The following is a 27,471-nucleotide window of genomic DNA, read 5'->3' as shown; positions in this document are numbered from 1 at the left end:
AAGTCCTTCTCCTTGAGGACCACGAGTGCAGTGACCTAAATCAGTACAGATTCACATGATGGGGTAGCGTTGGACTGAAAAAGCCACTTAAGGATACTGTGTGTGCATATGTGTGTGTGTGTGTGTGTGTGTGTTATAATCACCCCAATCAAGACTTTACAGTGAGGTTAAGCCAAGACCCCCCCCCCCATGTTAATCCTTCACAGCAGTTTTGATCAGCATATGTTGTCAGTGCAATCACACGCACATGGGGACTACGCAACACATCCTGTCTGTATTAGTTACGAGCAATGAAACCAAAAAGAGGGATACAGATGTGAGAGGTCAGTGGCATGTGTGTATTTTGAGAGCTCCACCACAGAAATATAATAGGGCAACTATCATTTCACAAGGCCTCAAAAGGGCAACAACTTGTGTCTCTTGTCTGGAGGTCTTTTTAAGTCAGGGGTAACTTTTGGACATACATCCCAGCCCATGAGAGCAACTTTTGGATATGAAATGAAATCAATAAGATAATAAAAAAGGGCGAATTCACTAATGTTTAATGCAAGAGAACATGGTTTATTTGGGAACTAATCTCTCATCTGATTGGTTGGACTCTAGGAAGTGCGTCTTGTGGGGGCCTGTGTTAAATTTGCATACAGATTATGGCAGCCAGGTGTGTTTCCACAGGTGGAAGGGGGAGTGTGTGTGTGTGTGTGTGTGTGTGTGTGTGTGTTGTGTACACTCACCATTAAGTCCATTGGGGATGCTCCTGTGATGGTGCGGTGCTGACAGGTCATCCATGGACCTCCTCATGGTGGAGCCCGTTTTACTGTTCTCTGAGGTGGGCTTGTGTATGTGGTTGTGATTGTGGTGATCAGGGCTACCTGCGCTACCCGTGCTGGACGTGCTACTCCCGTCTCCCACATCCCTGACCGTGCCGGTGCCACCGTTCAGGTTGGTCAAACTGGACTGACTGTCTATGGAGCTCCTGGACCCGGCTCCGTTCCTCTCCTCGTCCAGCATGAGGATGATCTCCTTCAGCTCAGAGTTCTCCCTCAACACGGTGTCCTGGTTGGCCTCTAGCTCCTTCAGCTTCATCATGTAGGTGCCCACCTCCTTCCACATGGCGCTGGCGGTGTAGCGGCCGAAGCGCTGCCACTCCCGGGACAGCTTCTTGCCCTTCTGCCGGTCGTCGTCCAGGAAGCAGCAGAGCTCCCGGAGCTCATGGTTGTCGTCCTGCAGCTTCTGGTTGATCTCCTTCAGGCTCCGGATCTCGTGCAGGTGCACCTGCAGCCGCCGGTTGATGTCTTTCATCATGTTCCCATGCTCGATCATCAAGTTCATTTTCTCGCTGTCAACCCTCCTTAATCTCCGGACCAGCTCGTCTTTGCTGCACCGGAGGAGCTCCTCGTCCGTCAGCTGGCTCAGATCCTCCTTCGGTCCCTCGGACGGATTTTTAGCCATAACTGCCTTGGCTGTGAGTCTCAGTTTGTTTTTTAAATAAAAAAAAAAGGTGGCTTGAAATTAACTGTCAAAACTCATTTAACCACAATACGAACACATTGTCCCAAAATATGAGAAAGTACCGCGATGCCCTCCTCTTCAACAGGCCGATAATGAAACAGATAATATTAATGTGATGCTATGGCAACCCGTGTATGGACTGAATGCCCTCATTAATCTTTTAAAAGAAAATCCTTTATGAATCTCGCCAAAACAACTGCTGGTGCTCACATTCCGTCAATAACGACAACACATGATTTAAAATCGATTACCAGTGATTTTCAATCAAGTCCTGGTTCCCCGGCGCCGAGTCCCGTCAGCACAACGACCCGCGTCCCATCGCAATGTGCGCCGTCTGCGCTCAACATCGCTCCATTCAAACGATAGTGGCCAGGAAACCAAAGCAACCCGGAATTTTAAATGTTAGCTAAACAAAAAGCAAAAAAAGGTGAAAACTCGCGTAAATCCGACACCTAGAAAAGCCCACTTTTTTTGTTGTTGTACCGGCTCTCCTGGACGCGTTATACCGTCAACAACGCTCCTCCTCGGATAAGCCTCTTTACTGAGGTGGTGTGCTGGTGGAGGACGGAGGATTCAAGCCCTTCTGCCAGCCAGATCGGAATTAGCAGCCGACACCCCCCCTCCTCCTCCTCCTCCTCCTCCTCCCCGTCTCTCCCCCCTCCCCCTCCCCCTTCTTGTCCAAACACTCGGGTTTGAAATCATTCAAGAGGATTTCGGCCAAGACGGCCAATCAAGACGTGGGAGAGGAGTGGGCAGCAGGTAGATGAACAGTGCGCCGGAGCCTCAGCAGGCGCAGGCTCGGCCCCCTTAAAGGAACAGCGAGAGGCTCCCAGGACTGTCCAAAACATATGAACCACTCCAAATTAACAACACACCACTGGATTGTGGCTCGGAACGAGTATTTATGTATTATGTAGTGTTTATGTATTTTATGACTACATTAATAAGTCCCTGCCCAATAATGCACAGCTCTTTAGCTTTTAGAGAACAGTTATATTATGTATTTTATGTATTTGATTATATTTGATCGTCAGTGTTATGTTTAGGCTTCTTGAATTGCAATACTTTTTATTTTTAGGTATCCAGTAGCTCACAGTTAGCAAACAAATATAGATTAAAGACAATAAATAGAAGGTACATTGAGCATATACATTATGTTGAGATTCACCACTTAATAACTTTATCTTAAATATAAAAATATGATAAACTCCTGCTCAAGCTTAATTGTAGTTTAACAGGTGCTTTTGAGATTTCTTTGCAAGGTTTACAGCGCCCCCTTGTGGTATACTGTCAGTAATGGCCCAATACACAACACAGCACAGGTTGAGTACATGAATGAAGAAAATAATAGTGCAATGCACAGAAAACTGAACATGAAATAAAATCAGATAGTCAGGCATTAAATTAATTATCATTTATTAAACAAAGCCATCATAACAAGTTATTTCTGTATCAGTACAATCATACGTAAAACAGTTGATCATTTTCTTCTGTGGTTTATTTTCATTTGTGTAAAAATGTTAAATCCATTTTTATATTACCATTAAAGGCACAGAACAGGGAACCCTGATAGCCCACCTGGTAGAGCGGGTGCCCTATATGCAATAGCTGAGTCCCTATCACCGCAGTCGGGTTTGATTCCAACTGGCGGCCCTTGGCTGCATGTCATCCCCTCTCTCCGCCTCCCACCTTCCTGTCACTCTTCACCTGCTACTATCTAAATAAAGGCAATAAAAGCCCCAAAAATCATAAAGGCACAAAACAAGTTTAGAAGCAGTGGTTAGTTCCAACAAGATTTAAGTGCTAATGATATTGTAACCCACCTAGTTTGGTCATTTCCTCATTATTGTTAGGAAATAAAAGTCACCACCATAACCATATGTGAATACATTGTGTATATCATTAAAACAAGCATTGTTGATACAGATTTCTCTACAAAAGTTAAAAAGAATTACAGAAAAAGTAATAAAACTCTGCATCTAAGAGGCTTATATCTGAGGCTGGATTACTACGGTACTGTATGACCATTTACTTGTAATTCCTGTGTCTGACAGAGCACACCACTCCACTCTTCGGCCTGAGTGTGCCAGTGTCCAGGATGTCAAAGGTCTGTCCCGGCAAAAGGCTGAAGTCATACCTCTGGAGCAGCTTGGCCATCACCACTTTAGCCTCCATCTGTAATGACCCCACCACCTAGTGAGTGTGTTGTTATGTTTTGTGTGTGTTTGTGTTGAATCTTTATGACTGTCACCACCCACCTGAGCAAAGTTCTGTCCCAGGCATGCCCGTGGACCGAGGGCAAAGGGGTAGTAGCAGTAATAAGGCCTTGTAAAGCAGATAAGAGACAGCCTCATTTTATACACACCATTTTCCTTCTTTTATCTGAGACAATGATCAGTGCTCGAACATTAGTTAAGACTAAATATATAACATGTCAACATGTGAAAACTGTATGCTACTTACTTCGGAGCATCTGGGTGAAATCTGTCTGGATCAAATTTCAGCGGGTCCTTGAAGAATTTATCCAGTCTACCAGTCACATAGGAGCTAAACTGAATTTCAGAAAAATGTATTGAACATTTTGGCAGCATGTAATTGTTTATGCTTTGTCAGTATTCTGAAAACAACATCATGTCATTTATTTATGTATATAAAGCACAATAAAAAATGTTTGGGTTCTGACATACATTTTGTGTTTTAGAGGTGATAAACAAAAAGTGAACAACTGACCATACATGTGAATCCTCCGGGTACGTGGATACCATCAATGACCATGTCTTCCAGTACATCACGAGATGTGCCTGGAGCTGTCGGGTAAATCCTCAGGGTCTCTTTTAGCACCTGGGGGGAGGTTACGGTGTTAAAAAAATATAGAGGTGAAACACATTTAAGCAGAAATGCAGAGGAGAGGCATGTGAATGATGCTGGTTTAGCATAAAATCTGTAGCTGGGGACATTTCTCATACTGAAAACTTACTGTAAGGGCCAACTTTAGAGTCAGTCAATGAATGAATGAATGTGTGAGTAAGTTGCACAATGGATTGACAACATGTTTCCCACCTAAAAAGAGCTGAGCATTTCCTAACTATATGTGTACCTGTGAGAGGTAGATCAGTTGTCCCAGATCGTCGTAACTGATTTCCTGTTTCATCCCAATGACATCATCCACCTCCTTCGTCACTCTGAGAAATAAAAAACACAACTGAAGAAACCATCGCTCAGCAGCTAGATTATGAAACTGCTTCGCACTGTATTGTTAGTTCTCACTTCTCCAGTATATCAGGATGTCTTGCAAGTTCCATGATGCAGAAAGCCAGCTGATTAGCTGTTGTTTCCTGCCCTAAAATGTCACAGAGGGCAAAATGGATCATAACATTGCCTTCAAATGGAGCAAATATGGATCAGCAACACTCAACACACATTGAGGTGAATGTATTCTTTATCTCTAAACCAAAAAGCGGGGTTTAAAAGAAAAGTTTACCAAAAAATGCAATACATTTAGGATTTTCTTTATTTTGGAGCATTTCATACATCGAAGTAGAAACATCACGGACTCACCGGCAATGAAAAATGTCACAAAATTGTCCAACATTAACTCTTCATCTTCTTGAGTCGTCATGCTTTCCTCTGGAATAAGAAAGCAGAATTTAATAAGTAAACCAATATTCTACTCATTTTATCATATCATTTGTGAAAATAAAGATTAACATCAATGTTGGACTGAGAGTTGAATTAATTTCTACATGCATATGAATTGATCTATCTGGCCTAGTTACATACTCTATCTACTGTATCTGATTGTGAACCTTGTACGTTTGCTATCAAATCTGTTTAAGGTGGGGTAGTAGGTAATATAATTGTAACCCAATACACCATGTGCTCACACAGCGACAGCGCCATCGTGGATAAACTTCCTGAATCTCAGCATGAGGAAGAATCACCATGGCCATACTTAAGCAAATATATGACGCTGATTAGCTCCACCAACACCCCCTTAATGTTTACTTGTGAGCTATACTTTCACTCTCCCATGAATAGTGTTTTATTTTAATATTCTAGTTTGCTTTGCATGTGACTTTTTTGTATTCTATTTTGTGTTAATTTCGTATCACTTTTCTTTTTTACAAAGTAGTTTGAAGTACTTTTTCTAGGTAGCTTTAGTTAACAAAAATAGATTTCTCCCTATTGTAGTGTGAAGTAATTGGTAGTTTGCCAAGCTATGCTTTCAAAGTAGCTTCCCCAACACTGTGAGCCACACAAGACTATCTTGTTATTCCAGCCATTCCAGCCAGGACTTGCCCACTGACATTCAGCTTACATTCTATTTGCCTAGACAGGCTGTTGTTGTGATGTTAGCTGTAGTAGCAGGAGAGCTGTCTGGAGGTGGTGTGTTGTCTCGTCTTCTCTTTGCAAACCCACAACATAGCTAACATTAGTTACATTACTTACTGTGTCAGTGTTCGCTCTATATATTTGTCATGGTATTGGATTCCTCCAGAATCTCTCACCTTTAATATAGAAATGTTAATAGCGGTAATACACATGTTGAGATGATGATGCTTGTATTTTATATGTAATTTTTATATTAGTTGTTATAGTGTTCTGCACAGTTTAAAATAAACACTTTTATCTAGACACTAGAAACTATTGTTTGTAACTGCTATGACCCTTTTACAACACGGTGGGGTTCAATATTTCTTCTGATCTAATCAAATCGAACCTTTGCCAGCACTTTTGATGATCTGCGTGAGGATGTCCTTGGGGACGTCGTCGCCGTTTTGCATGGCTGTCTTTCTTTGATGAATCCACTGAGCTCCGGTTGTTCGCAGCAGGCGGCATGCTTCCTTCACTTCATTAATGAATGGTCGATTCTTTGGTTTGTACTGGAAAAAACAAAAAAAGACTTTAAGGATCTCACACACGCTGCAATATTTACACCATATATACATGCAGTGAAGTCTTACCTGAAAAAAAAAGTCTCTGATATAGTGAGTCATCCCTTTCAGACATATCTCAATGGCTTTAGGGAAAGGTGAACTATTCTTCAGCAGGTCTAAATCCACACCAAAAGCAACCTGAGAGTTATCAAGAAAACAAACTACTAAGATTACTAAGATTATTACAACTTGATGAACCGTTGTAATAAATTGGTGCTCTCATCACATTTCAAAAGAACTTATTGGATCAAGGCTACTGCAGAGGAAGCTATGAAACAGACTATAGCACAATACCTTAGCAATAACATCCAGGGTAACACAGTTGACTAACTGGAGCATGTTGGCCTCTGTTTTGTTATCAGCAATATCCGAAAGTTTATTCATCAGTTTCTCTGCCCTCTCGTTGAAGGTGCCCATAAGACCTCTCAAATACCTGGAAATAATGGTAGTTTTAAACAGCAGACTAGCATGGCCAGGATATACAGTATGTATTTGTATGCAAAGGTTTGGCCAACCCCTGACGAATAACACATTTTTGGGATTTTTTCACTGAAAAGATGTAAACACAGCCTCTCAAAAACACAATATTTGCAGCAAACATTCATGCATTGTTTCGTTTTATTTCATAAATTGAATAAAAATGTAAAAAACACATCTTTCAATGAAAAAAATGACCCAAATGTGTTATTTGTCAACAGGTGGCATACAAAGCTCCACAGAAATTCTGTAATTGGACAGTGTTGTTGAGCAGATAACTCCATTCTGCCTCTTTGGGACGATTAACTCACAAGCTACTGAATGCAGGGTCCATGATCCGGCGCTGTTTATACCACTTTTCATGGTCATATGCTGTTACCAGGCCATAACCTAGGAACCTTGAGAGGAGACATGGAACACAATACTTACAGCAGCTTCTTACAGTATTTGTACCACTGAGATCTATACAATATGAATACTATAGTTAATCTGACAGTCTGATAAACTACCGTTGACCAAACAGGTTGAAGAGTTTCTCATAGACCATTTTGTCTTTGGGGTACTTTGGGGACATCAGGATTTCCTGAAATAGAGCCATCAAAAGAATGCTTGGCATAGATTTTTTACCAAAACGACAACATCTGGCACTGTAGGGACCATTCCGCAAAAACAGGTCTATCTGTCTATCTGTGCACTTTTACACAGTGTATTGCACAATGCTTAGGTAACTGTGATGTCTAACAAACAATATGGTAGGGTGCAGTGTTTACCTTGGTTGCCTCTGGACAGGTCACAATCATCACAATGTAATGCAGAACATTGATTCTGCAGACAGGCCCATATTTCTCGACCCTGTAAATTACAATTTAATTACAAGTCTGAACTTCAATTAATTCATCTATTGCCATACATGCAAAATCTGTGCTCCAGAGTGAAGGTGCACTGGTCAAAATAACCACGGAAAATATGCATGTGATGTGAAAATGACAACATAAACACAAACTAACTGAAACTTCTAAAGAGGAAGAAGTACACACATATCAAAACTAGCTAAGTAGCTTATAGCAGCCTATAGAGGGGGTATACTGCTTTGCCATACTGGTGATACCTGGACTTTACAATGGTTGCGATGGCGAGTTGACATGTTTCCATTAAGTGACATTGACATACTTTTATCAATGAAATATCGCTCGTGCTTACCATTCCAGAAATGCGTCGTGTATAATTTCGTCTTTTTTCATCATCCTCAGAAACGTTGGCGAATGTCCGAAGATAAAACTGGAAACACAAAGTTTCAGGTAACGTTAACAATAAGTCAATAACGTTACCATTGGTTTCGCTAACGTTAGCTAGGTGACGAGAAAAACAAGTGAAGTTAGCGTTAGTATTAATAAACAAAGACCCATGTGACGAAGCGTCAGTTACCTGTCTCTCGGTGGCCCAGGTATATGGTCATATTTCATATGAATGTGTTTAATATACAGGCAGTAACCAAGAAACGCAATGAAACCCAGAAAGAGCAGAAACAGGAGCGCTTGAGCAATCCAGCTCAAAATCAGATAGGAAACCGCCATTTGCGCAAATGAAGTCCCGCAGACTGTAATGTTGTACCGCGATTTGCTAGTCCACGGTGAAGTGACTTCCTAATCAGTTAAACGCTACAGTACATGAACTGCGTCAACGTTTCTGTACCACGTTTGACACATGAGAAGCTTAATAAATGAAATGTACACCTGGGGGCGCTACAACAGGCTCCATAGCTCAGTGGTTAGAGCACTGGTCTTGTAAACCAGGGGTCGCGAGTTCGATCCTCGCTGGGGCCTGTCGGGTGAACATTTTTCACCTTCACATGAGAGTACTTATCCTGTTTGGCTTATACGGTAATCCTAAAACTGACTGTATAGGTTTGAGTCATCGGTCCATTAGCTAACGTTAGCTGTATCCTCCTATGCTATTTTGAACTGAAATGTCACAGCAGTTTGAAAACAAAAGAAAACTGGTTGTTTTATTGATGCAATAAGACATGACTACGGTTACAGCGAGCAAAATACATTTAAAGTATAAATAAATAAAGTATGGCACTGATTATGATAGCTATTGAAAATATTGTGGTCACATTATACAGTACTAACCATTACAATCAGGAAAACAGATGTAGATGCAGAAAATATAGGCTTAAATCAGACATGTAACACTTTGACCTTTTTTTAGGGTAAAACTTACATGTTATAGCAGAGTTCATTTTAAACTCCTGAGAAACTGTTCATTCTGTGAATCCAACCATGTACACTAAGCCAAAACTCAGACCTGTTATCCAGAAGAATTAGATATATTGTAAGCTACTTAACGGTTCTTGAGACAATGTCTTAAAAAATTGGTGATGGAAAATGCTCACCCTTATCTTGAACTAGCTTTATCTTAAAGTTTTGTCCTCAAGTTTAATTCGGATTTTTATAGTAGGGTAAACCATGTCAACTGTGTCCTTAAAAATAAATCAAAAACAGTTTGTAGCTTTACAGCTGTAACTTTATAGGTTCATGCACAGTCCCTAAAACTTATTATGCCTTCTTACTGAAGCAGAAGTAGACCTGCATGGCATGGGCCCACTGCGCCTTGTAAACTTTGGTTTATGGTAAATATGAGGCAGAGGTGAGTTTTCACAACTTTAAAACTTTTAAAGAGTTCATCCCTCACCAAGCTGACAAGGGAATTCCTCCATGACTGAAAATAGGATCAATATTGCCAAATCGGAGCATACAACTACGTAGGTAGATGCACTTCACACATCAGATCCCCGCTGCTTTCACTTCAACATGGTGAAGCGGGAAGCTCTCCCTCGGTTTATTCAATTACACTCATCTCCAGGAGCACTGGAATAACAGGGTAATTGTTTGAGTCAACACAGAATCTCACACAGGTTTAATAAGGAGACGCATACAGAAGTGGAAGGCTAAGTGATGCAGATGGACATTGTGAATCAAATGCGCACTTATGTTTGCTCGTGTAAATATATTGCCTCATCATAAAACACACTCTGCGTTGTCAAAAGGGGCTGAAAGGCTGTGACGAAGTAAGCACAAAGGGCACAAAATCGGATTTAGAAACAGCTATGTTGTGTCTTTTATGTATTGTTCTTCAAGAACTACCATAAATGGATTGCATCCGATGCATTGCCCCATTTCCCCTGATGCATTAACCTGCACAGCATCCTATTTGTAGGAGGAAATATGGTGAAAGGATGAAACCAATATTTTTGACTGATTATAGCTAGGAAATCTGAGTACAGTCTTCTTGGTGAGCAAACACTGCTGTCATTTTAACCAATAAACCCAAAAAAAGCTCAGCATACATTCACCTATTTAACATTCTGTAGGCTGACAGGAAGCTGGATGCAACAAACAGCACACTGATCTGAGCACCATCTCCGCCCGTGGGTGGTGATATACACACACTATAGGATTAATTTGAGATGGTAAACCACGATGTTAATAGCGTTTCATAGTCACAGTGTGTGGGGTGGAATTACCAACACTAAAAGCAGAGGCAATGCAAAACTACACTCATACATGCACTAAAATGCATGTAGTGCATTTTGTATTCGATTTCATCCTTATTTAACCTTACAGATCAATTTATGACAAAACATTCAGCTGATAAATCGATTAGTCAAAAATGTATCTGCTACTTTTTTCATAATAGATTATTTGTTTATGTTGGTTTTTAAGCAAAAACCCTTAAATTCACTGGCTCCAGGTTCTAAAATAGTCTTTCTCTGTTTTCCATGATAGTTAATGGTTTTGGACTGTGGGTCAGACAAAACCTCAGACGATTAAAATGTGATATTCCACCATTATTAATATTTTATGGAACAAATGATTCATTCATGATCAGTTAAATGTGAGTAGATTAATCGGCAGATGAAGCGATAATGAAAATAGTCAGTGGCAGCCCTATACCAGACGTGTATAAGGTCTATGAACTTAACTTTTTCAAATGTGGGGAAATAAATTCTGTCAAATTCGTCTAACATGGCATCATATTAATCAGAATAAGATTTACAAATACAGCTTTGAATTTTGACACAACTGCTGAGGTTTCAGGCAGAGTAGCAGAGGTGCTGAGTGAGTCCACATTAAGGCCTGTGTACTTAGTCATGGTGACCACCAGGGGGTGCTCTTTGTCAGTTTCCTCAAATTTCCAGCACTCTCCTATCTCTGTTTTTCCTCTGGGAACATGGATTGCAGACAGAAGACAGATTAGGATGTTTTCAAGGTGTCAAAACGTGCCTGTGTATTGCACATTTAAATGAAAATGTTGTCCATTTTTTACACCCATCATTCCAACAAGACAATATCTCACATTCTGATCTAAGGCATCCAAGAAATCTCCTCCAACCTAAAGTACCACTTTCTTCCTACTGGTTTGCAACCATCCATCCACTTCTGCCACTATGGCCACTTCATACCTGTACATATTGTTCGCAATAACCTTCAAGCTTGTCTGCATTCTTATCTTAAAAAGAACGAACAATCATATTTTTGGTCCAGGGTCTTGGCTCTGTGTAAACGCTGGAGGCTAGGGGCTGTTTGATGTTGTTATGGCTGGCTGGCTGCCGCCTCAGTACTACTGGATCTGCAGGCCCCTCTCATGTCCAAAGGTATTGTGTTGGCTGCTCTTTTGATTATATTATCAACAGAGAAAGAGAGAGGGAGAAAATTAAGACTCCCACTGGACATGAGTAAACAAACAAAAGTTTGTAGAGTCTGGTTCATCCGAAGAATGTCAGTTATTCAGACTTCTCTGAGGATATTGATGTCCAGTGTTGGGATTATCGTGCTGAATATTGTTCTTGCTTGATAAAACAATTTGCCTGTGCTCTGTCTGCAAGATTGAGTAGCATGAAAAATATTAAAGAGGAAAGGACATTTTAACCCTAGACATCATAAAACATAATATCATTGTTCTTTTACATGTAACAGTCCCTGCCAGTGAATGTAAGACAGTAATGTACACACAGTTTTTATACATTTTTAAGCGGGTCAGCTGGTCCACCATTTTGGACCTACTGGGTGGGTTGCCGTGGGATATTGTACAGTTTTTTGTTTCGTTCTTATCCCGGCTGGCTTGGTTCACTGATAGATGGTTATAGACAGATAGTTCATCCAATCTCCTGCTAAGTTTTTTTTTTTTTTACAAAGTTCCTGCCCTTTGCCAAACAGTTTCCTACGAGGACTTCCCAGATGGTTCTGTGCAACAAACCATCCGGTACCAACTGCACTTTGTGTTTACGACTAATTAGCAAATGTTAACGCGCTAAACTACGATGGGGAACATGGTCAACATGATGCCTGCTAAACATCCGCATATTAACCAACATATTACTGTGAGCATGTTAGCTGATGTTAGCACTTAGCTCAGAGCACCACTGTGACTGAGGTACAGCCTCTCAGAGCCAGCTGGCATTACTGCTGACTTTCTTCTTGTCATTTCTTTACAAATGAACAACCTGCATCACCTGCATCTGAAGGAAAGCGGGGCAAAGAACACACGGTTTGTTTGTGGAGTGTTATTCGTGCTCTATGACCCTCGCATTTCTGCCTCTTAATGAGTGGAGGCTCCATTTTGAGATTAGTCTTGTTGATCATCTCGGAAACAAGGCTTTCCTCTGTGTCAAGCTGGTCAAGGAATGGGATAAGTCAAACTCCAGATAATCCATAAGATCCTAAAGTCCACTGACATTCTTGTGAGTCATGTAGGTAGAGCAGCTAAAGTATGTGTATGGCTCTGTAAGTGTGTTTGGGCATAGCATATGTTTGCCAGCATTAACGCAGTATGTTTGGTTGGCTGGTTTTCACCATTTCAATGAACCCTTGTCAGTGTCTGTGTGAGTGTGTGTGTGTGTGTGTGTGTGTTTGTTTGCGTGGGGTTACCCTCAGCACAAGTCATCTGCAGGCGGTGGCGGGGTGGGGGGGTGGAAGGGGTGGAGGGGGTGGCGGCTGGGGACAAGGCAGCCTGTAACGGGAGCAGCGAGAGACTTGAAGGGCCATGCTGTTTGCAGGTCGACCAGCCGCAGTACACCCAGAGGAAATCTCATGTTCCTGCCAGCCTACAAAAGTAAACAGATCTGCAACCACCGAGCGCTGGCACCGGGCCTGGGCCACCAGCGCTATAACTAGAGGAATGAATCACATCACACACACATTCACTGGCTGAAATGCAGACGCACAGTGAGGTGTGCATTTGGAATTTTGGATGGCTTTTTCACATTTTGTACGTGAAATAATTCATGTTAAATTGAAACGACGATTTCGGTCAGCTTGAACTTCTGTATAACCGCAGTGTATTCCCCTCAGTGACATGACACACATGCCCTCCATAAGCTGTGAAGTGTTTTTTTTAAACGCATCCACCCTCCAACTGTTGCTCCATTCAATATTTTAGATAACATCTTTTAGCCACAGAGTTTTGAAACCTCCCCTCTCTTTTATGTTCCTTTTTCCTCTCTCCTCTGTTTTCCCTCTCTCTGCTTTCTCCCTTGTCTACACATCTGCGGTTATTTATCTGTTATTCTGCGGCAGCAATGTGGTCAACATGTGTCTGGCTTCCCTCCACGCACCACTCATCTGTAGTCAACTTAAGAATCACTGAAGGACCATGGTAGACCTACCAAGCTCCTTATCGTTCATGCCACAGTGGATACTCACCGCACGGATGGATAGAGTGTCTCCTTGGTTATGCACGTGAACATTAGTACATCCTCTGCTAATTGTGTCCCACTTTTGACCTAATGTTCTATTGTCAATGCATAACCAGGCTTTTTTTTTCTTCCTCTTAGGTCAATGAGAGCATGAGAGTGGATGATAGACACCATGACCTACAGGAATTAGAGTATCTGAGAGGAGTATTTGGATTGCCTAAGCCTATGGATTTGCATTACCCCGACCTTTGAACTTTTAATCTCAATGTTATTTAATCCTCTGGAAAGAGTATAGCTTCAGACAACATGATGGGTGGAATAGATCAACCTAGATACCACAGTGGAGATGGGTGACAGTGATGGTGGCTGTTAGTGAAGGCATGCAGGGGCTTAAGAGGTTAAATGTGTGTATTAGCAGGGCTATTTTGTCTTGAGTGGTTGAGAGGAACCGTCTGTATAATTTCGATATCCAGCTTCTGGAATCTGAATTTAAAGGAATTTCTAGCCAAAAACCGCCATCCCTCTTGCTCCTGCTTGGACTTGTAACTATGGGCCCCCCACCAACCACAACTAATAATCATATTCATGAATAGCCTAATGTGTCACCCTTGTGAATCAACAGAAGAATGCCTGAAACACATTTTGTAAATCCTGGAGCATGCATGGTTTAGAAAGCCTGCGGTTAAATTGTTTAGAACTCTGACAGAAAATGTTAGTACGACTTTTGACTTCTAGTCGTGAACCCAACTTATAAAGAAAACCAATGTTAGATTGAGAACACACAGACGATAAAGCAGAGTAAACTGAGGAAGTGTTTGATGCTGTTGGTTCAAACGGCGACTCCACTGGCATGCTGGCATGAGAACTCATGGAATGCCTAATTGAATCTTGTCATCGTTGTGTTCAGGATGTGTTGGATGTGGAAAAGTCAATGTAGGTGAATAGTAAGAGTCACACGCTACACACATTACTTCTCATCAAGCCAGACACTAACAGACACACAACCACAAGTGGTATTTGCAGATTATTATTATTATAACAATGCTTATTTGCTTTCTTGCTGAGATGATGATTCATGTCAGTACTGTAAGCTTTACTTAGCTTAGTGTAAAGACTGGAAACGAGGGGAAACCGCTAGCCTAAATAACATATCCACTTTAAAGCTGGTAGGTGTATATGGCCAAGAAAAAGCCAGGCCCACAACACCCCCATAACACTGAAATGCATAGTTTTTAAACTTTTTGCACATATTAAACCAACAAAATACATCAATAGACCTTTTTCACAGCAGAGAGAGACAAACACAAATTAAGAGAGCCTTTTCCAGTGAGCCAACATGCACAATAGCAGCACCCTGACTGACCTGAATGACCGAGAACCTTAACTGGTATCACTGGTAACACCCGCGTTTACCCTACTATTTCATGTCAAAATGGCTGCTTTGCAAAACGTGTGTTAGTGAGCCTTTAGGTGCTGGTAGACAGATTTTGTTCCTAGACAGCAGGGATAGCTGTTTTTCCTTGTTTCCAGTCTTTGCGCTTAAGCTAAGCTAACTGGCTGCTGGCCAGTAGCTTCATATCCACCTTACAATGAGAGTGGTATCAATCTTTACATTTCATAAAATGTCTAACTATTCTTTTAACAAAGCTTTCTTTGTTAATGTCCTGATATGAAGGGAGTTTCAGACATTTGGGGTACTTGAAAGAGAGGCCTGAATGGTATGTCACATTTCTGGTTGGTCTGTATAGATGTAGCCTGTTGATGCAAACTAGGAAGTGACATGTTTGAACTTTAAAGGAATGCTTGCTGCACTGTACCTGTCTTGTCGGAGAGGAGAGGTACGGAAAAGTTTGGTATGTCAGTCAATATAGAGTATAACTAGTCAGTTGTGTTAAAGGAATTTTGCTCTACAGCAATGCTATGCTTGGCTCTACTACACAGTATCTAACGTGTGGAAAAAAAACGACGCATTAAAAGGTCAGATGATGAATGCAAGGTCTTTATATATTTCTTCAGCATAATTGCAACAACATATTCATAGAGCACTGCAGTACAAAGTAGAATGAAACACAGACACTTGATGTTGCTGTATGAAGTGATATGAGGTTATGAGGGCAAGTGGTTTCCCTTTTGATAATGGGTGCCTTCATTTCTCAGTCCGATTAGTGCACCATGTTGAGTATAGAGACATTTCAAAGCTTCAGCAAACTTAAAAAAAAAACAGAACAGACAAATAAATACTGTACAGCACCATATATGTAATACTAGATTCAGAAATCACAAAAAGATCATGCTTTCCTCAACAGAACACTTGATATATGCACTTTCATAGAACAATGCTGCATTTCTGGCAAGTTTCCCTTCACAATAACACTATCATCAACAAATGGCAAACATGAGTACATTTTGATATATCTTTTGTGTATATATATATATATATATATGTGTGTGTGTATTTATATATATATATATATATATATATACCTTAAATAAAGTGCCTTCCTTTAAAATTGGTGATTCCAAAATGTAAATGCCTGATCGCATATACATATATGGAAGCAGAATTCCTGAAAAAAGGTTTGGAGCGAACATCCATAGAATTAGACTGGATAGAACTGGCAATTCCTGGAGTTTTAAGGTATTTCTAAGTAAATTTGGGTTTACTGCAACTGTTGTGCATCCGCCTTTTGAATCCTTTGTGCTATACATAACAGTGAAAGACTGAAATATTTGCTATTGGCGACTTCTTCCATGTTGCCTTTCCCTGTATTCTATGTTAGTAAGGATAAGGGCTCCAACTACATGACCTCTAAGGAATATTTAATGAGTAGGAATGTCATTTCTATCCAATCAAGTTCTGTACATAAACCCAAAGACCCTAAGCCAACAGCTTAAACAGCAATGACATCTTTCTACCACTCACAATGCATCAACAACTATTCAGTTATAAGGGTTCCAATTGCTTTCTGAAAGCATTATCTGTTCATCAATTCCAATCTGGATTACACATCCGATACCCTCCTACTAATCTTTACCCCAATACACTTTATACTAGTTCCAATAGTGCTCCGCTGTCGAGGTAAATGAACAAATTTGTTTATCAAGGTCAGTTAGTCCCCCTGAGAACATTGTAGAGACACATCTATGAGTACAATCTACTCACTGTAGAACTGTTTATCATTTTATCCTACATTTGCACCGTAGAGACTTGGAGGCTGGATTTACACAGGCACCAACAGTCTGATTTTGAACTCTTTGGCACCCAGATCATATATCTTCCTGGCTGTGAAAATGTGAGGAAACACATGAAATCAATCTGTGTGACAAAACCTTTGAAATCAAATGTGCTGTTCCCGTACCATTACTATTTTTAAGGGCTGTTCTCATAATTCTCACTAGCGAGCTCGATAATGACAGCAGAATGTTTTAAAATCCTTTTAGCTGACCTCTCTGGTTGAGATCCCAAATTCGTCTAACATTACAAATTTTAGTGTCCCAAAAGATTGGCTGAAATGTACATTACTGTGAATGCATATGGCATCTTTTGGGTCTACTGGTTTCCTGTTGTCTTGTTCCTCTTAATACCTGTGTAAAACCTGAAGGATTTTATATTGTAGCAGCATAGTTGGGGATATTCATCTGTTGGACTCTTCCCATGCATGTGTTTTTTTTCATCAGTATGAACAGCCCACATTCGTACATTTCCTAATGTAAAACCATTATCAGGATGTTTACCATATGTTGCTTTTGTCAATCACAAGCACTCCAGGACACCATCAAAAAGCCAGTAGGTAGACATCATGCTTACACACACCCAGAAGAGTGAACTGAATATGAAGAGAGAGAGCTTGATGTCATGCCAGATGTGGAACAGGTTGGCAAGCGACGGGAGAACACTGCATTTTTTTCCATTCTTGCAATTCAGTTCAGTTCAGTCGAGTCTGATATCAGGACACTGTGCCAAATCCTAACTTGAGACAGCCACACTTCACCATCATTCCTAAATCCCACAAATCTCCCAATCACAAATGTGCATTTCCTCTGAGTCAATGCATGGTTAATGCATGATGCATGGTTTACATGTAATATTTTATGACTTTTAAGGTAGGCAGTCTTCTCTCAAATTAGGATTAGGCCCTCTGACTCTGAGTGAAGTGGTAGTTTTGGCTGCGGTCCCTCAGTACTCCCTGGCCTCTTCCAGTTCATTCATGAACACATCTTCATGGGGGTTTTCAGGGCAGCGCAATCCATTGTTGGGTGGCCGCACTGCATGGAAGCGACTCCAGTCTCCCTTGCACAGGATCCAAGGCAGCACATCCACTTTGAAGTGCAGCTCAGGTGAGAACTCAGTGCTGATCAGGTTAGGCGTGCCTGCGCCTTTCCCCCGTGTGATCAGCCGCCCGCGATCGCCGTAACAACAGTGCTGCGCTGCGAGAGTAGATGAGTCGCCGGAAAGTGCTGAACGGATGCAGCTACGCGCTGATGGCTTGTAGATATCCAGGCGCTCCTTGGGGCCACTGGCATCACGCCAGCGGAACTGTCTGCCATGAGTCTCATCGTAGACACTAACCACAGTGTATGCCACTTCAGAGGGGTAGGAGCAGGGGCAGCTGGGCAGCTCAGACAGGACCTGGTGGAGGTACCTCTGGAGGAACTCACTCTTGCAGTTGAGCCACTTCTCACAGCTGTCCACATCTATTGGAGAGAGGACAACAACACCACATGAAATTGTGTGTTAGAGCTGTTCATGTTGGCAATACTGGTAGAACTAAGAACTTTCACTTTAAGTTAATGGGGTAAAATATGGTATAATTCTTTAAAATGATTAAAGCTTTTATGGAAAACTTTCCATTAGAAAAACCTCACCTGTCCCAAATGGCTCTGTGCCATTCTCCATCTCAAAAGGAAAAGGCTCTACCACTGTGTTGACATCACCTACAAAGAGGAGAATGGTACATGAGCTGTAGATTAAAAGCCAGCTGGGAAAGCAGAATAAAAATACCTCATATAACATATAATAGACATATAATCTCACCAGGACATGGCTCCAGGTCACACTTAGAGGCTTCTGTCAGAGTGCAGGAGTAGCCACAAGACTTGGTCCTCTTCCTCTCACCGTGTCCACATGTCACTGAACATGGAGACCAGGGTGTCCACTCATCGGTCTCCTTCTCTGTGGAAAGGAAAACAAAATTCAAACATAGTCAGTGCCAAAAACTCAGCCTAATTCAAACACATTTCATCAAAACTTACTTTGCACTACTATGATAACTCATCAGATTCAATTAAGATTAAAGCACAATATAACTTACATATTGCAAAAACTATCAGAGAGGTCAAGAGAGGAATACATTCTGAAAGCATGGAATAAAATTTACAGTAACAGCTTCAAAGGCTTTTTTGAGATTATGAACACAAGGGAAAACCCTGCAAATCCAACAAAACATCTCACATCTTAGAGTTGAAGTAAACTCTTTACTGTGCAAGAATTACTTTTCTAAGTTTCTGGAATGTCTCAGTGCATATAAATGACCATTTTCTCCTGGTCTAACCTTTCCCATGCAAACCCATATTCTTTTTAAGAAGGCTTCAGTAAAATTAGAGAGAGAGAAGCTGTGCTGTGGCTGTCCGCCTCCGCACCATGTTTCCTTGTGGTGTTAATAACACTGAAAACAAGTCATTCTTGATTAAAGGCGAGGTGGGTGCAGAAATACCAGCTTGGGTGTAGCGAGCACCCAATTTTACTTTGTGGGCGCTGCCAACTCGCTATGTGGCCATACGGGAATGAGGTCTCAGGAGAGTCTTAATTACAGAAGAAGCTATGGCACACATCCTTGATTTATGTTTACCGAGTCTTTAGATGTGACCACTTAATAGGCATTGTTGCCCTTTGCTGGCTCGTCTACATGCACTACAGTGAAACAAATCAACTCTATATATTGGCATAATGGATAAGGGAAAGATTACTAGTAAAAACTAGCTTGTTTGTTTAGACACCTGTTACTACATTTTGAGATTACACTACAACAGTAGAGGATTGTGCAACAGCAACCTCCAAAAACCTTAGAAAAACAAACAGATCAATCATGCACAGATTTGTATCTGTGGGAAATTCTCTGAAGAAAGAAAGCTGTGGTAAGGCCATAACTGCACTCTGATCTACAGTAGGCCTACCCACTGCCCAGCCCATCTGAATTTTCTTTTTCTTTCTTTCCTTTTCTATTGCTCCGTTCCAGCCTCTCTCTCTCTTTAATTCACCATCTACACCTTTCTCTTTCTCTCTCATTATTCACTATTTTTACCACTGAATAAGTGGTCTGTGCAAGCTGAAACACAACAATTTTTCCCACCAGAGGAAGGCAGAATTAAGAGGGGGAAACGGACTGCAAAAGTTATGCGGAGCCCCGAAAGCCCCCCCAAATTCTTGAACGGGCTCAAAAGGCCGAGCCGCAGAGGGCAGTGAGGGCCGCCAGGGTCTGGGGGGGCCCATGGGGTCCTGGGGAAGGATGAAAGGGCTGGCCGAATTGCCCCTGTCATTCTGTGTTCCCAATCTGCCCTCTAATTGTCCACAAGCAGAGGGCTGTTTTGTCCCAGGGAACAGTGCCGGCCTCACGCTGCCATTAGCGAGTGCATCGGACCCATCTTCAAAAGGCAGGCCTCTGCGACGAGCACGACCAGTGTCGACTTCAAAGTGCCCATAACCCACAATGTCCTGATGGTCGAGTGCTCATGCTGCCTCGCATGCTGGCATCGCTCGGTTCTCTTTGACTGTGAAGACAGTTATCATGCAGCCTTCCTGAGCCACTCTCTCCATTGTTCTCTCTCGGCCTGTCTCTCTTTCTCTCTGTCTCTCCTTATAGATATTCCCATTATCTCTATCTCTTTGATTTGACATGATAAATTCAGTGATGGTTTTTTATACTTTCCCTTTTTGCATTTTTTTCCTTTGGTAAAACCCACAGGATACATTTTGGTATTTTTTTAAAAGCCATAATCAGTTTGATGAAGTCAGATATGAAAGAGCTGTGTGGCTGTGCTAGCAGACAGCGAGTGTACCACTTGGCAAACCTTACCATAGTAGCTCTGCATTGGATCCCAGCCTTCGTTCCAACGCGTATCCCAGTCTCCGCCCACTCCGCTGGGTAAGGGCTCCTCGCTGCCGTAATCCAGGGAGTAATCTTCCTCCTCCTCTTCCTCGCCAGTTTCCTCCACGCCTGACCTGCTGCTGCTGCTGCTGTCCTCGCTGGAATCGGCGTCGGTGTAACTCCAGAATAGGGGCCAGAAAAGCTTCTTGCCTCCGAGCCAATCTACTGTGGAAGAGGGGGAGGAGGAAGAGGATGGTAGCCAGTCTTTTTCCTTGGCCAGGTCCATCTCTACCTCCATCTGGGGGTCGTCCACCACTTCAATGGTTACCTACATTGAAAAAGAGAAGGTCTCTGTCACCCTGATGGAACCCAGGAACATATTCACCTGTGTCACTGATGTGATCTTGGAGAGCATCACTATTTGTGAAGTTGAACAACTCTCTCCTATAAGGCGTAACTAGCAAACAAAGACTCCATACTGTAGTGTGATTGGCAGACAATGATATACAACAAGTGATTGAACTTCTTTTGCCATAAAGTGTCATCAAAAAAGAACTTAGGCCAGTACTTTGGTGTCTCTTTAGCGCTTGAGTTACAAGCTCTTCTCAAGAAATCAACTATCTCAAATGTGCAGAGAAGGTTTTCAGCAAGCGAACCCTCTCTCCGGATCTAAGTCAGCCAGCCAGACGTGAGCATGAGCATTCAGCCAACCAAACGATCCTCTCAGGGAGAGAATGTGAGCATTTATTATGGATAACTACCTCTCATTACCTCAAAATGACTCATCCTAGATGCTACATTACTTCCAAGGGCCCACTTCAGCTGATGTGAAGACCAGGCGAAAGAGAGACTACAAGGAAAAACCTCTTTCACAATGTTTACAAAAAATCTTTTTGTAACCGTTGTGAAAGATCGAGCTGTCTTAGTTGAATACATCTCTAGTGTCTCTATCTCTAGAGTCTTTTAGTCAGAGTATGGTACATCTGGTGTATATGCTACATGAAAACTCATCAAAAATGTCATCGGTCTCTGTGCTTGATGTAGACATAGGCTGGCATCATTATGTCGCTCTAACCACATCCTGATTACACTGACCAGAGTTGAGAGTATAACTGCCATGAGATAAGTTAAACAGAACAACTTTTTGAACTTTCTGGGGCAATTTAGAAGTAGATGATGAGGACTTAATGGCTAACACTTACGATTACAGAGCTCATTCTCTTTTATTACATTTTAATTAAATAGTAGCAAAGAAAGACACAGCCAGGTCTCTAAGATTAGACTGGGAGACTGTTGATTTTGTTACACATTAAGGAAATAAATCATTTTACAAAATAAAAGACAAAATGCCCCAGTTCTCCTTGCATGAATGGTTTTAGTTTAACCCATAATTTACCATCTACTGGTTATTGTATGGATACAGCAGCTAAAATGAAAATTTTTTTTAGTATTCCTAACTCAGTTTAAAAATGTCTGTAGGAAGACTGCACATGCCCAAATACTGTAATGGTTGAATCCCCTCTCCCGACTCACCTGTATGTTGGGATTCTGCGAGTTGATGTCAGCATTGGCCAGGTCTGGAAAGTTCTTGAGATCCAGGATAAAGGGTTTAGTCTCCTCCTCGGGCTCAGGCTGTGGAAGAACACCAACCGAGCGGTGCTGGGGGTGGGACCACCTCCTCTGGTGGCTGTGGGGCTCAGGCAAGAGACTCTGAACCTGGTTCTGCTGGTCCAAAACCTCAGGGACATACTGGACCCCATCGCTGTGAGTCGGGTGGCCATGAGCCTGTAAATATGAGGTAAGACGTAAGATAAAGGGTTCATCTGGACCAGAAACAATAATCTAGTAGAATGGTTAAAAGGATAAAATGACTAAAAGGGAAATGGTTGACAGGAAATGCCTTAAAGCCTGATTTGCAGACACCACCTTTAATAATGTAAAGAAAAAGGGCAGCTGAAATAACAGTTTAAAGACCGGTGGCTACATTAGTTCTAATGACAAAAAAGGATCTATCATTTATAGCGGCTCTTTGATGAGTATAAAAACAATTAGTGCTCTGTTTCCAGCAAGAAACCTTGAAACCATCTACCACTTCGTAGCTTGGTCAGCAATTCCAAAAGCCCCTGAGGCATCCAACTAACCAGCCAAGTGACCAACCAGCCTTCATTCATTTCATTCTTTTTTTTCCCACAACAGTCATGGCATCCAGGCCGTGGACAAAGAGGGGCCTGTGCCAGAGAGATCCTCTTTTAGCTTTAATGAGAGGGCCTGGGAGGCGTGGGACCCCTGGGCTGGTGCGAGCGTGTCTGAACCTGCTGTGCTGCCGCCACTACGGCCACCACTTAATTTGACCTTTCAGGTTTTACAATTACTAAGAAGAACAGGAGGAAATGTTGATCTCTGAGATTAATGGTGATTATTGGTGACATTATAATGGTGGGGAATTGTAGATATATGCACTGTATCTGGAAAATAGTCACTGAAAACTGATTTGTGGTCCGCCGATCCTCCAGTGTACATGTGTCTTTTTCATGTCTAATAGAACGCATATCTATTTCATGCCTTACACTGGTCAAAAACCAAAATCCAAACCCTCTAATGAACCCATGTCTACCATTCACTCATGTCTATATCATCCTGAATATGCTAAATTGGCCCAAACATATGATTGGACAGGACCTTGAGATTTGACCTGAGCCAGTTTGTGGTCTGGTCAGAGCAAACCAGTTGCAGTTGGAGGGCTAAAGAGGAGAGGATATGTCTGAATTAATGACCAAACGGTTGGTGATTTATAGTTATGGCCTCTAGAACAGGGCGTACTTTTCACTGACCGCCTGTGATTGTCCCATAAAGAAGTTATGTGGTCGGTCAAATTCAAGCATGTGAACACATTATGCCTGTTTCGAGGAGAGGCCCGTCAAGCATGACAAATGATGAATGAAGAGAAGTTGGCCCCCTCCCCGGATATATCTGTAAACTGGTGGCGACAAGCAGATAACCTTTTGGGGATATTTAGCCTTTCTCTGGAATGTCACCCACTGCAAATACTGTAAGCAAATATTACACATATTGAAATAAGTGCAGTTTGACCATTTACCACATTTTCTTACCAAGAAAACTCAACATCCCATTAAAACAGACTAATTATGGCAATGCTGCTGAAAACACTCAGGCATGAAATGGCTCTAGCTTTCAACAGGAATTTCTAACACACTGATACACAATACTGCAAGTCAAACTACAGTGATCAAGCTTTCAGCACTGGATACAATGAGAGCTGTTAGTTGATGATTCTCATAATCACTGATCTCCAAGTAAAGCCTCAAAATGATGAATATCTGCTGCTTTTCTCTGTTTTATATCATTGTAAACTGAGTATCTTTGGATTTTGGACGATTGATCAGACAGAATCAGACACTCGAAGATGTCGCCTTTGATTCTGGGAAAATGGGATGGACAATTTGTTTTGCCATAGCCTTTTATGCTGTAGACTAAATGATAAATTGATGAATCAAGACAGTAATCAGCAGATTTAATGTTAATGAAACTTGGTTACTTGGTTAGTTAGGTTGTTTTTTTTGTGTACACCTAATGTTTTTATTTTTAGATTTTATTGAAATCTTAGCATGATGCTCCATTTTAGCGTGACCATCACTGTCAAACCTGACCAGCAGTGACAATATTCACTCACACACACCAACATTCACACACACACGCCAACAACACCTATACACACACGCAGACTCTGGACCCGGAGTCATAAGAGAGGCCACATACTTTCACACCCTCCTCTTCTCGTCTTGTTACACATCTGGATCCTGTATTCTTCCACCCTGTATATCACTCTCCTCCTCCTTTCTTCCTCCCCCTCGTTCTCTCTGATCCTGCTCTCCTCCTCTCTGTAGTGGGGCTCTCCCGATCAAAGGCCCGATGGCTGATGGCATGCAGTGTGTTTAACAGGGAGACTGGATGCAGCGGGGGACCTCTGCCCAGCCTGGAGACCGCTTCTCTCTCTTCTCAAACAAACGTTAAATCCTCCTTTCACTAGACTGAAAAGTCTGGCTGCATTTGAGCTACTGTCATTGACTACTGCTGATGGTGACACACATTTAGGTCAGTGAGAGGAGGTCGGGAGGCTGGATGGGGGCAGCAGGGGCTGAGGTGAGGGGCAGGGATGGGATCCGGTGGGGTTGGGGGGCAGGCTGGGAAGGCAGGCAGTGTGGCAGCCATGATTTATGTGCCCGCACATATCAAAGGCCTCTGCACTTGGCTGTTTCCAAACCATTACAGAAGAACAATAAACTATGGACGCTCTTTGATCGCCATCTTTTGCAAATGGAAACGGGACAACAAATGCATGCCTGGCAGAATCGGGGGAAGGTTGTGGAGGTTGGAGGTGGGAGGAGGGGATACAAAACAGCCAGGGCAAACAGGTCCCGATATTTGGAAAAGAGGCCAATTCAACACAATCCCTCCTCCTCTTCTTCTTCGCTGAGAGATGGGGGTAAAACCAAAAACAGGAAATTCCACATTAACACAAAAAAGGGCCAATGTAAACAATCAGATGAATGACACTTGACCCAAGCTCCAGTGTGAGAGATGCCGAGGGCTCGCCTTATTCTGGTTACATAAGCATCTCGTTACCGGGCACCAGATTTACTGAACTTCCCCCTCCTCCTTCTCTCTTCCTCCGCTAATCTCTCCTCTCCATCCAGCACTTACGGACACACATCCAGCAGGTCACAGGCAAAGGTAGAGTCATCAACTGCAGCCTTTTGATGAATGAAATTATCAATCACACAATGGCCCAACAAGATTTTTTTTTTCCCTTCCTCTTCTCACTAATCATTCCCTTATCCTCTCCCCTCCCTCTTTCTTTCCTCTCTGTCTCTTTTTGCTTTGACATCAATCAGACAGATGATGAGAGAGAGAGAGAGAGAGTCCCAATAGGGCATCCATGGGAGGCCACACAAGAAGGAGAGTTCAAAGGCAAAAACTGAACCCTGAACACAAACACACACAAACTGACTTTGATATCCAAATATGTCCGTGTGTAACACAAACATTCCTGTACACACTCCACACACTGCACAGCGTTTGCGTTTGTGTGTGTGTGTGTGTGTGTGGGGGGGGGTGGATTTATTATAGCAGGGTGAATGCCCAGTGATGGCAAACCTTACTATACATGGAGAGAGGAGTGCAACAAAAGAGAGCAGCCTGCATTGATGTTTGATTTAAGTCATTTCTGCTCATTTAATTGATTACTGAAAAAGAACAGTACGCTGTTATTGGTAAAAACTGTGGCTAACGTAAAATATGTGCTGTAAATAACAAAAACTTTTGGAAAAAACAGATTTTTTTTTACATTCCCAGGGCCCTAATTTGACTGTCTGTTTACTCACTAACAATTAGGCTACTAATGACTTTATTCAACATTTGCATGGAAAGTTTTGCTTATTTTCATCGACATTACAATTTGTTTTTCTAAAAGCCACTCATTTTAAAGTAATATTTGTATGATACAGCCAATTCATCACCGTCATTATAAAACTGAGGCTATTAGTCGACATTAATGAAGGTACTGTTTTAAGCAGTAAAGCGGATGGATATTTTACAACAGTTAGCAAAGATGCACCACGGCACTAGCTAATTATCTGACAAAACAAAACAAAACAAAACAAAACAGCGTTTTATCAGCGGCAGGTGTGTTTATAAGACTTTGGAGCTTTTTATAACCTGTTGCTAATTATAATATAATAATATAATTAATATCTGGAGGAAACGTACCTTGTGTCTGGTAGGAAACCCGGTCCCCAAGCTAAAGACAAGTATTGACCAAATCACAAGCAGCATCTGAAATCTCCACGCGACCTCTCGACGCATCTTCTCCGCTTCAAAGCCGTCCCGCGAAGACCTGAAAAAAGTCCTTTGGAGGGTTTTTCTCAAACTGTTCTCCCTAAATTGGCTTATTGGTTTGGTTGAAGCGAGGCGTCCCTGCTCGTCCTCGTCGTTTGTCAGCAACTTTGACTCAGGACAAATGAAGTTTTCAGCCTCGTCGGTCTCGAAGTGTCGCACTTTATGAAGATGCGCACCAGCGTCCAGAGGTATCCCGCGCGCTATCCATATCTGGCACCAGCGCCTCGTGCAGCAACTGTCAGTCCGTACGGCGGGTCGAGCTCAGCGCTTCTCTGCCCCATAAAAACCAGTTAGCGGAGCTTTAAGTACCAGAAAGAAGTCAAACACCCCACGCAGAATCTCCCCGTCCGCACCGGCGCTCGCTCATTCAACTACTTTAAACTGTGAGTCATTCCGTCGTGGGTGGGTGGGTGTTTTCTTCCAATACATTGACATCTGGAGTTCATAGCATGCTGTGCGTTTTTGCTATCTTTCTGATGCGTTAATCCATTACCCAGCCACGGTTCATCCACCGGTTCGAGTGGATGTGTGTGTGTTAGTGTGCGCACAGCCCAGCCAACCGGTTTCGGTAAACTTGCCTTTTACGCACGCATTCAGAAGGTTGATGCTGAGGGAGTTGGGGGTGGGAGGCTTATTGCTCACAGCTGTGTGGAGGGGGGAGCGCTGGGCCACTGAGGTTCCTGATAAGGTACACGGTTGTTTACATAGAACCTACAACAGGCATGACATTTTTTGTCACTGAGAAAAGTCAATTTAATCAAATAGTCAGACTTGAATACCACATTTTAAAGTGACATATTCCGACAATCTCTTGTGAAATTATTTCCCTTGTTACTACAATCTCTTTAAT

General features: G+C 42.2%; 3 protein-coding genes and 1 non-coding gene across 7 annotated transcripts in view; 1 reads left to right on the top strand and 3 right to left on the bottom strand.

The window, feature by feature from the left end:
* Window positions 1-2,147, bottom strand: part of ccdc85cb (coiled-coil domain containing 85C, b) — a 46,719-nt gene extending 44,572 nt beyond the window's left edge. For 2 of the 4 annotated variants that reach the window (XM_051408165.1, XM_051408166.1), the window contains exon 1: window positions 732-2,147. In XM_051408165.1, the coding sequence (XP_051264125.1) occupies window positions 732-1,449 (718 nt within the window). In that variant the 5' untranslated portion in view covers window positions 1,450-2,147. The remainder of the gene's footprint in view (window positions 1-731) is intronic. The other 2 variants (XM_051408167.1, XM_051408168.1) reach the window with 1 other exon arrangement.
* A 761-nt stretch (window positions 2,148-2,908) lies between these two features.
* On the bottom strand, window positions 2,909-8,588 carry LOC127367917 (cholesterol 24-hydroxylase). The gene is made up of 15 exons (XM_051408164.1): window positions 8,349-8,588; window positions 8,124-8,201; window positions 7,694-7,775; window positions 7,433-7,506; window positions 7,235-7,321; window positions 6,741-6,879; window positions 6,474-6,584; window positions 6,230-6,392; window positions 5,068-5,136; window positions 4,777-4,849; window positions 4,607-4,691; window positions 4,240-4,350; window positions 3,973-4,061; window positions 3,768-3,834; window positions 2,909-3,684 (listed from the first exon to the last, which is right to left on the bottom strand). The coding sequence occupies exons 1-15, from the start codon at window positions 8,495-8,497 to the stop codon at window positions 3,538-3,540; spliced, it is 1,524 nt and encodes a 507-aa protein (XP_051264124.1). The 5' UTR covers window positions 8,498-8,588; the 3' UTR covers window positions 2,909-3,537.
* An 85-nt stretch (window positions 8,589-8,673) lies between these two features.
* Window positions 8,674-8,746, top strand: trnat-ugu (transfer RNA threonine (anticodon UGU)). The gene has a single exon. It is a non-coding gene; the product is annotated as a tRNA-Thr (tRNA).
* Window positions 8,747-15,605: 6,859 nt separating this feature from the next.
* Window positions 15,606-27,217, bottom strand: ism2b (isthmin 2b). The gene is made up of 6 exons (XM_051408503.1): window positions 26,493-27,217; window positions 22,239-22,490; window positions 20,694-21,033; window positions 18,656-18,793; window positions 18,487-18,555; window positions 15,606-18,315 (listed from the first exon to the last, which is right to left on the bottom strand). The coding sequence occupies exons 1-6, from the start codon at window positions 26,586-26,588 to the stop codon at window positions 17,798-17,800; spliced, it is 1,413 nt and encodes a 470-aa protein (XP_051264463.1). The 5' UTR covers window positions 26,589-27,217; the 3' UTR covers window positions 15,606-17,797.
* Between the last annotated feature and the right edge of the window lie 254 nt (window positions 27,218-27,471).

The sequence above is a fragment of the Dicentrarchus labrax genome, unplaced genomic scaffold (genome assembly GCF_905237075.1).
Source record: "Dicentrarchus labrax unplaced genomic scaffold, dlabrax2021, whole genome shotgun sequence".
Taxonomy (NCBI): Eukaryota; Metazoa; Chordata; class Actinopteri; family Moronidae; genus Dicentrarchus; species Dicentrarchus labrax.
Note: the sequence above shows the minus strand (reverse complement) of the source record. Positions and strands in the feature narration are given on the sequence as shown.

What these genes read in the sequence shown, in the direction of transcription:
- LOC127367917 (XM_051408164.1), bottom strand. Translation starts at nt 8,497, where the DNA reads ATGGCGGTTTCCTATCTGATTTTGAGCTGGATTGCTCAAGCGCTCCTG. An exon ending in CCCTGGATGTTATTGCTAAG is followed by an intron (nt 6,585 to 6,740) that starts GTATTGTGCTAT and finishes GATAACTCTCAG; the next exon opens with GTTGCTTTTGGTGTGGATTT. An exon ending in AACTGATCTACCTCTCACAG is followed by an intron (nt 4,351 to 4,606) that starts GTACACATATAG and finishes ACCTCCCCCCAG; the next exon opens with GTGCTAAAAGAGACCCTGAG.
- ism2b (XM_051408503.1), bottom strand. Translation starts at nt 26,588, where the DNA reads ATGCGTCGAGAGGTCGCGTGGAGATTTCAGATGCTGCTTGTGATTTGG. An exon ending in CGCAGAATCCCAACATACAG is followed by an intron (nt 21,034 to 22,238) that starts GTGAGTCGGGAG and finishes TTTTCAATGTAG; the next exon opens with GTAACCATTGAAGTGGTGGA. An exon ending in TGACCTGGAGCCATGTCCTG is followed by an intron (nt 18,556 to 18,655) that starts GTGAGATTATAT and finishes TCCTCTTTGTAG; the next exon opens with GTGATGTCAACACAGTGGTA.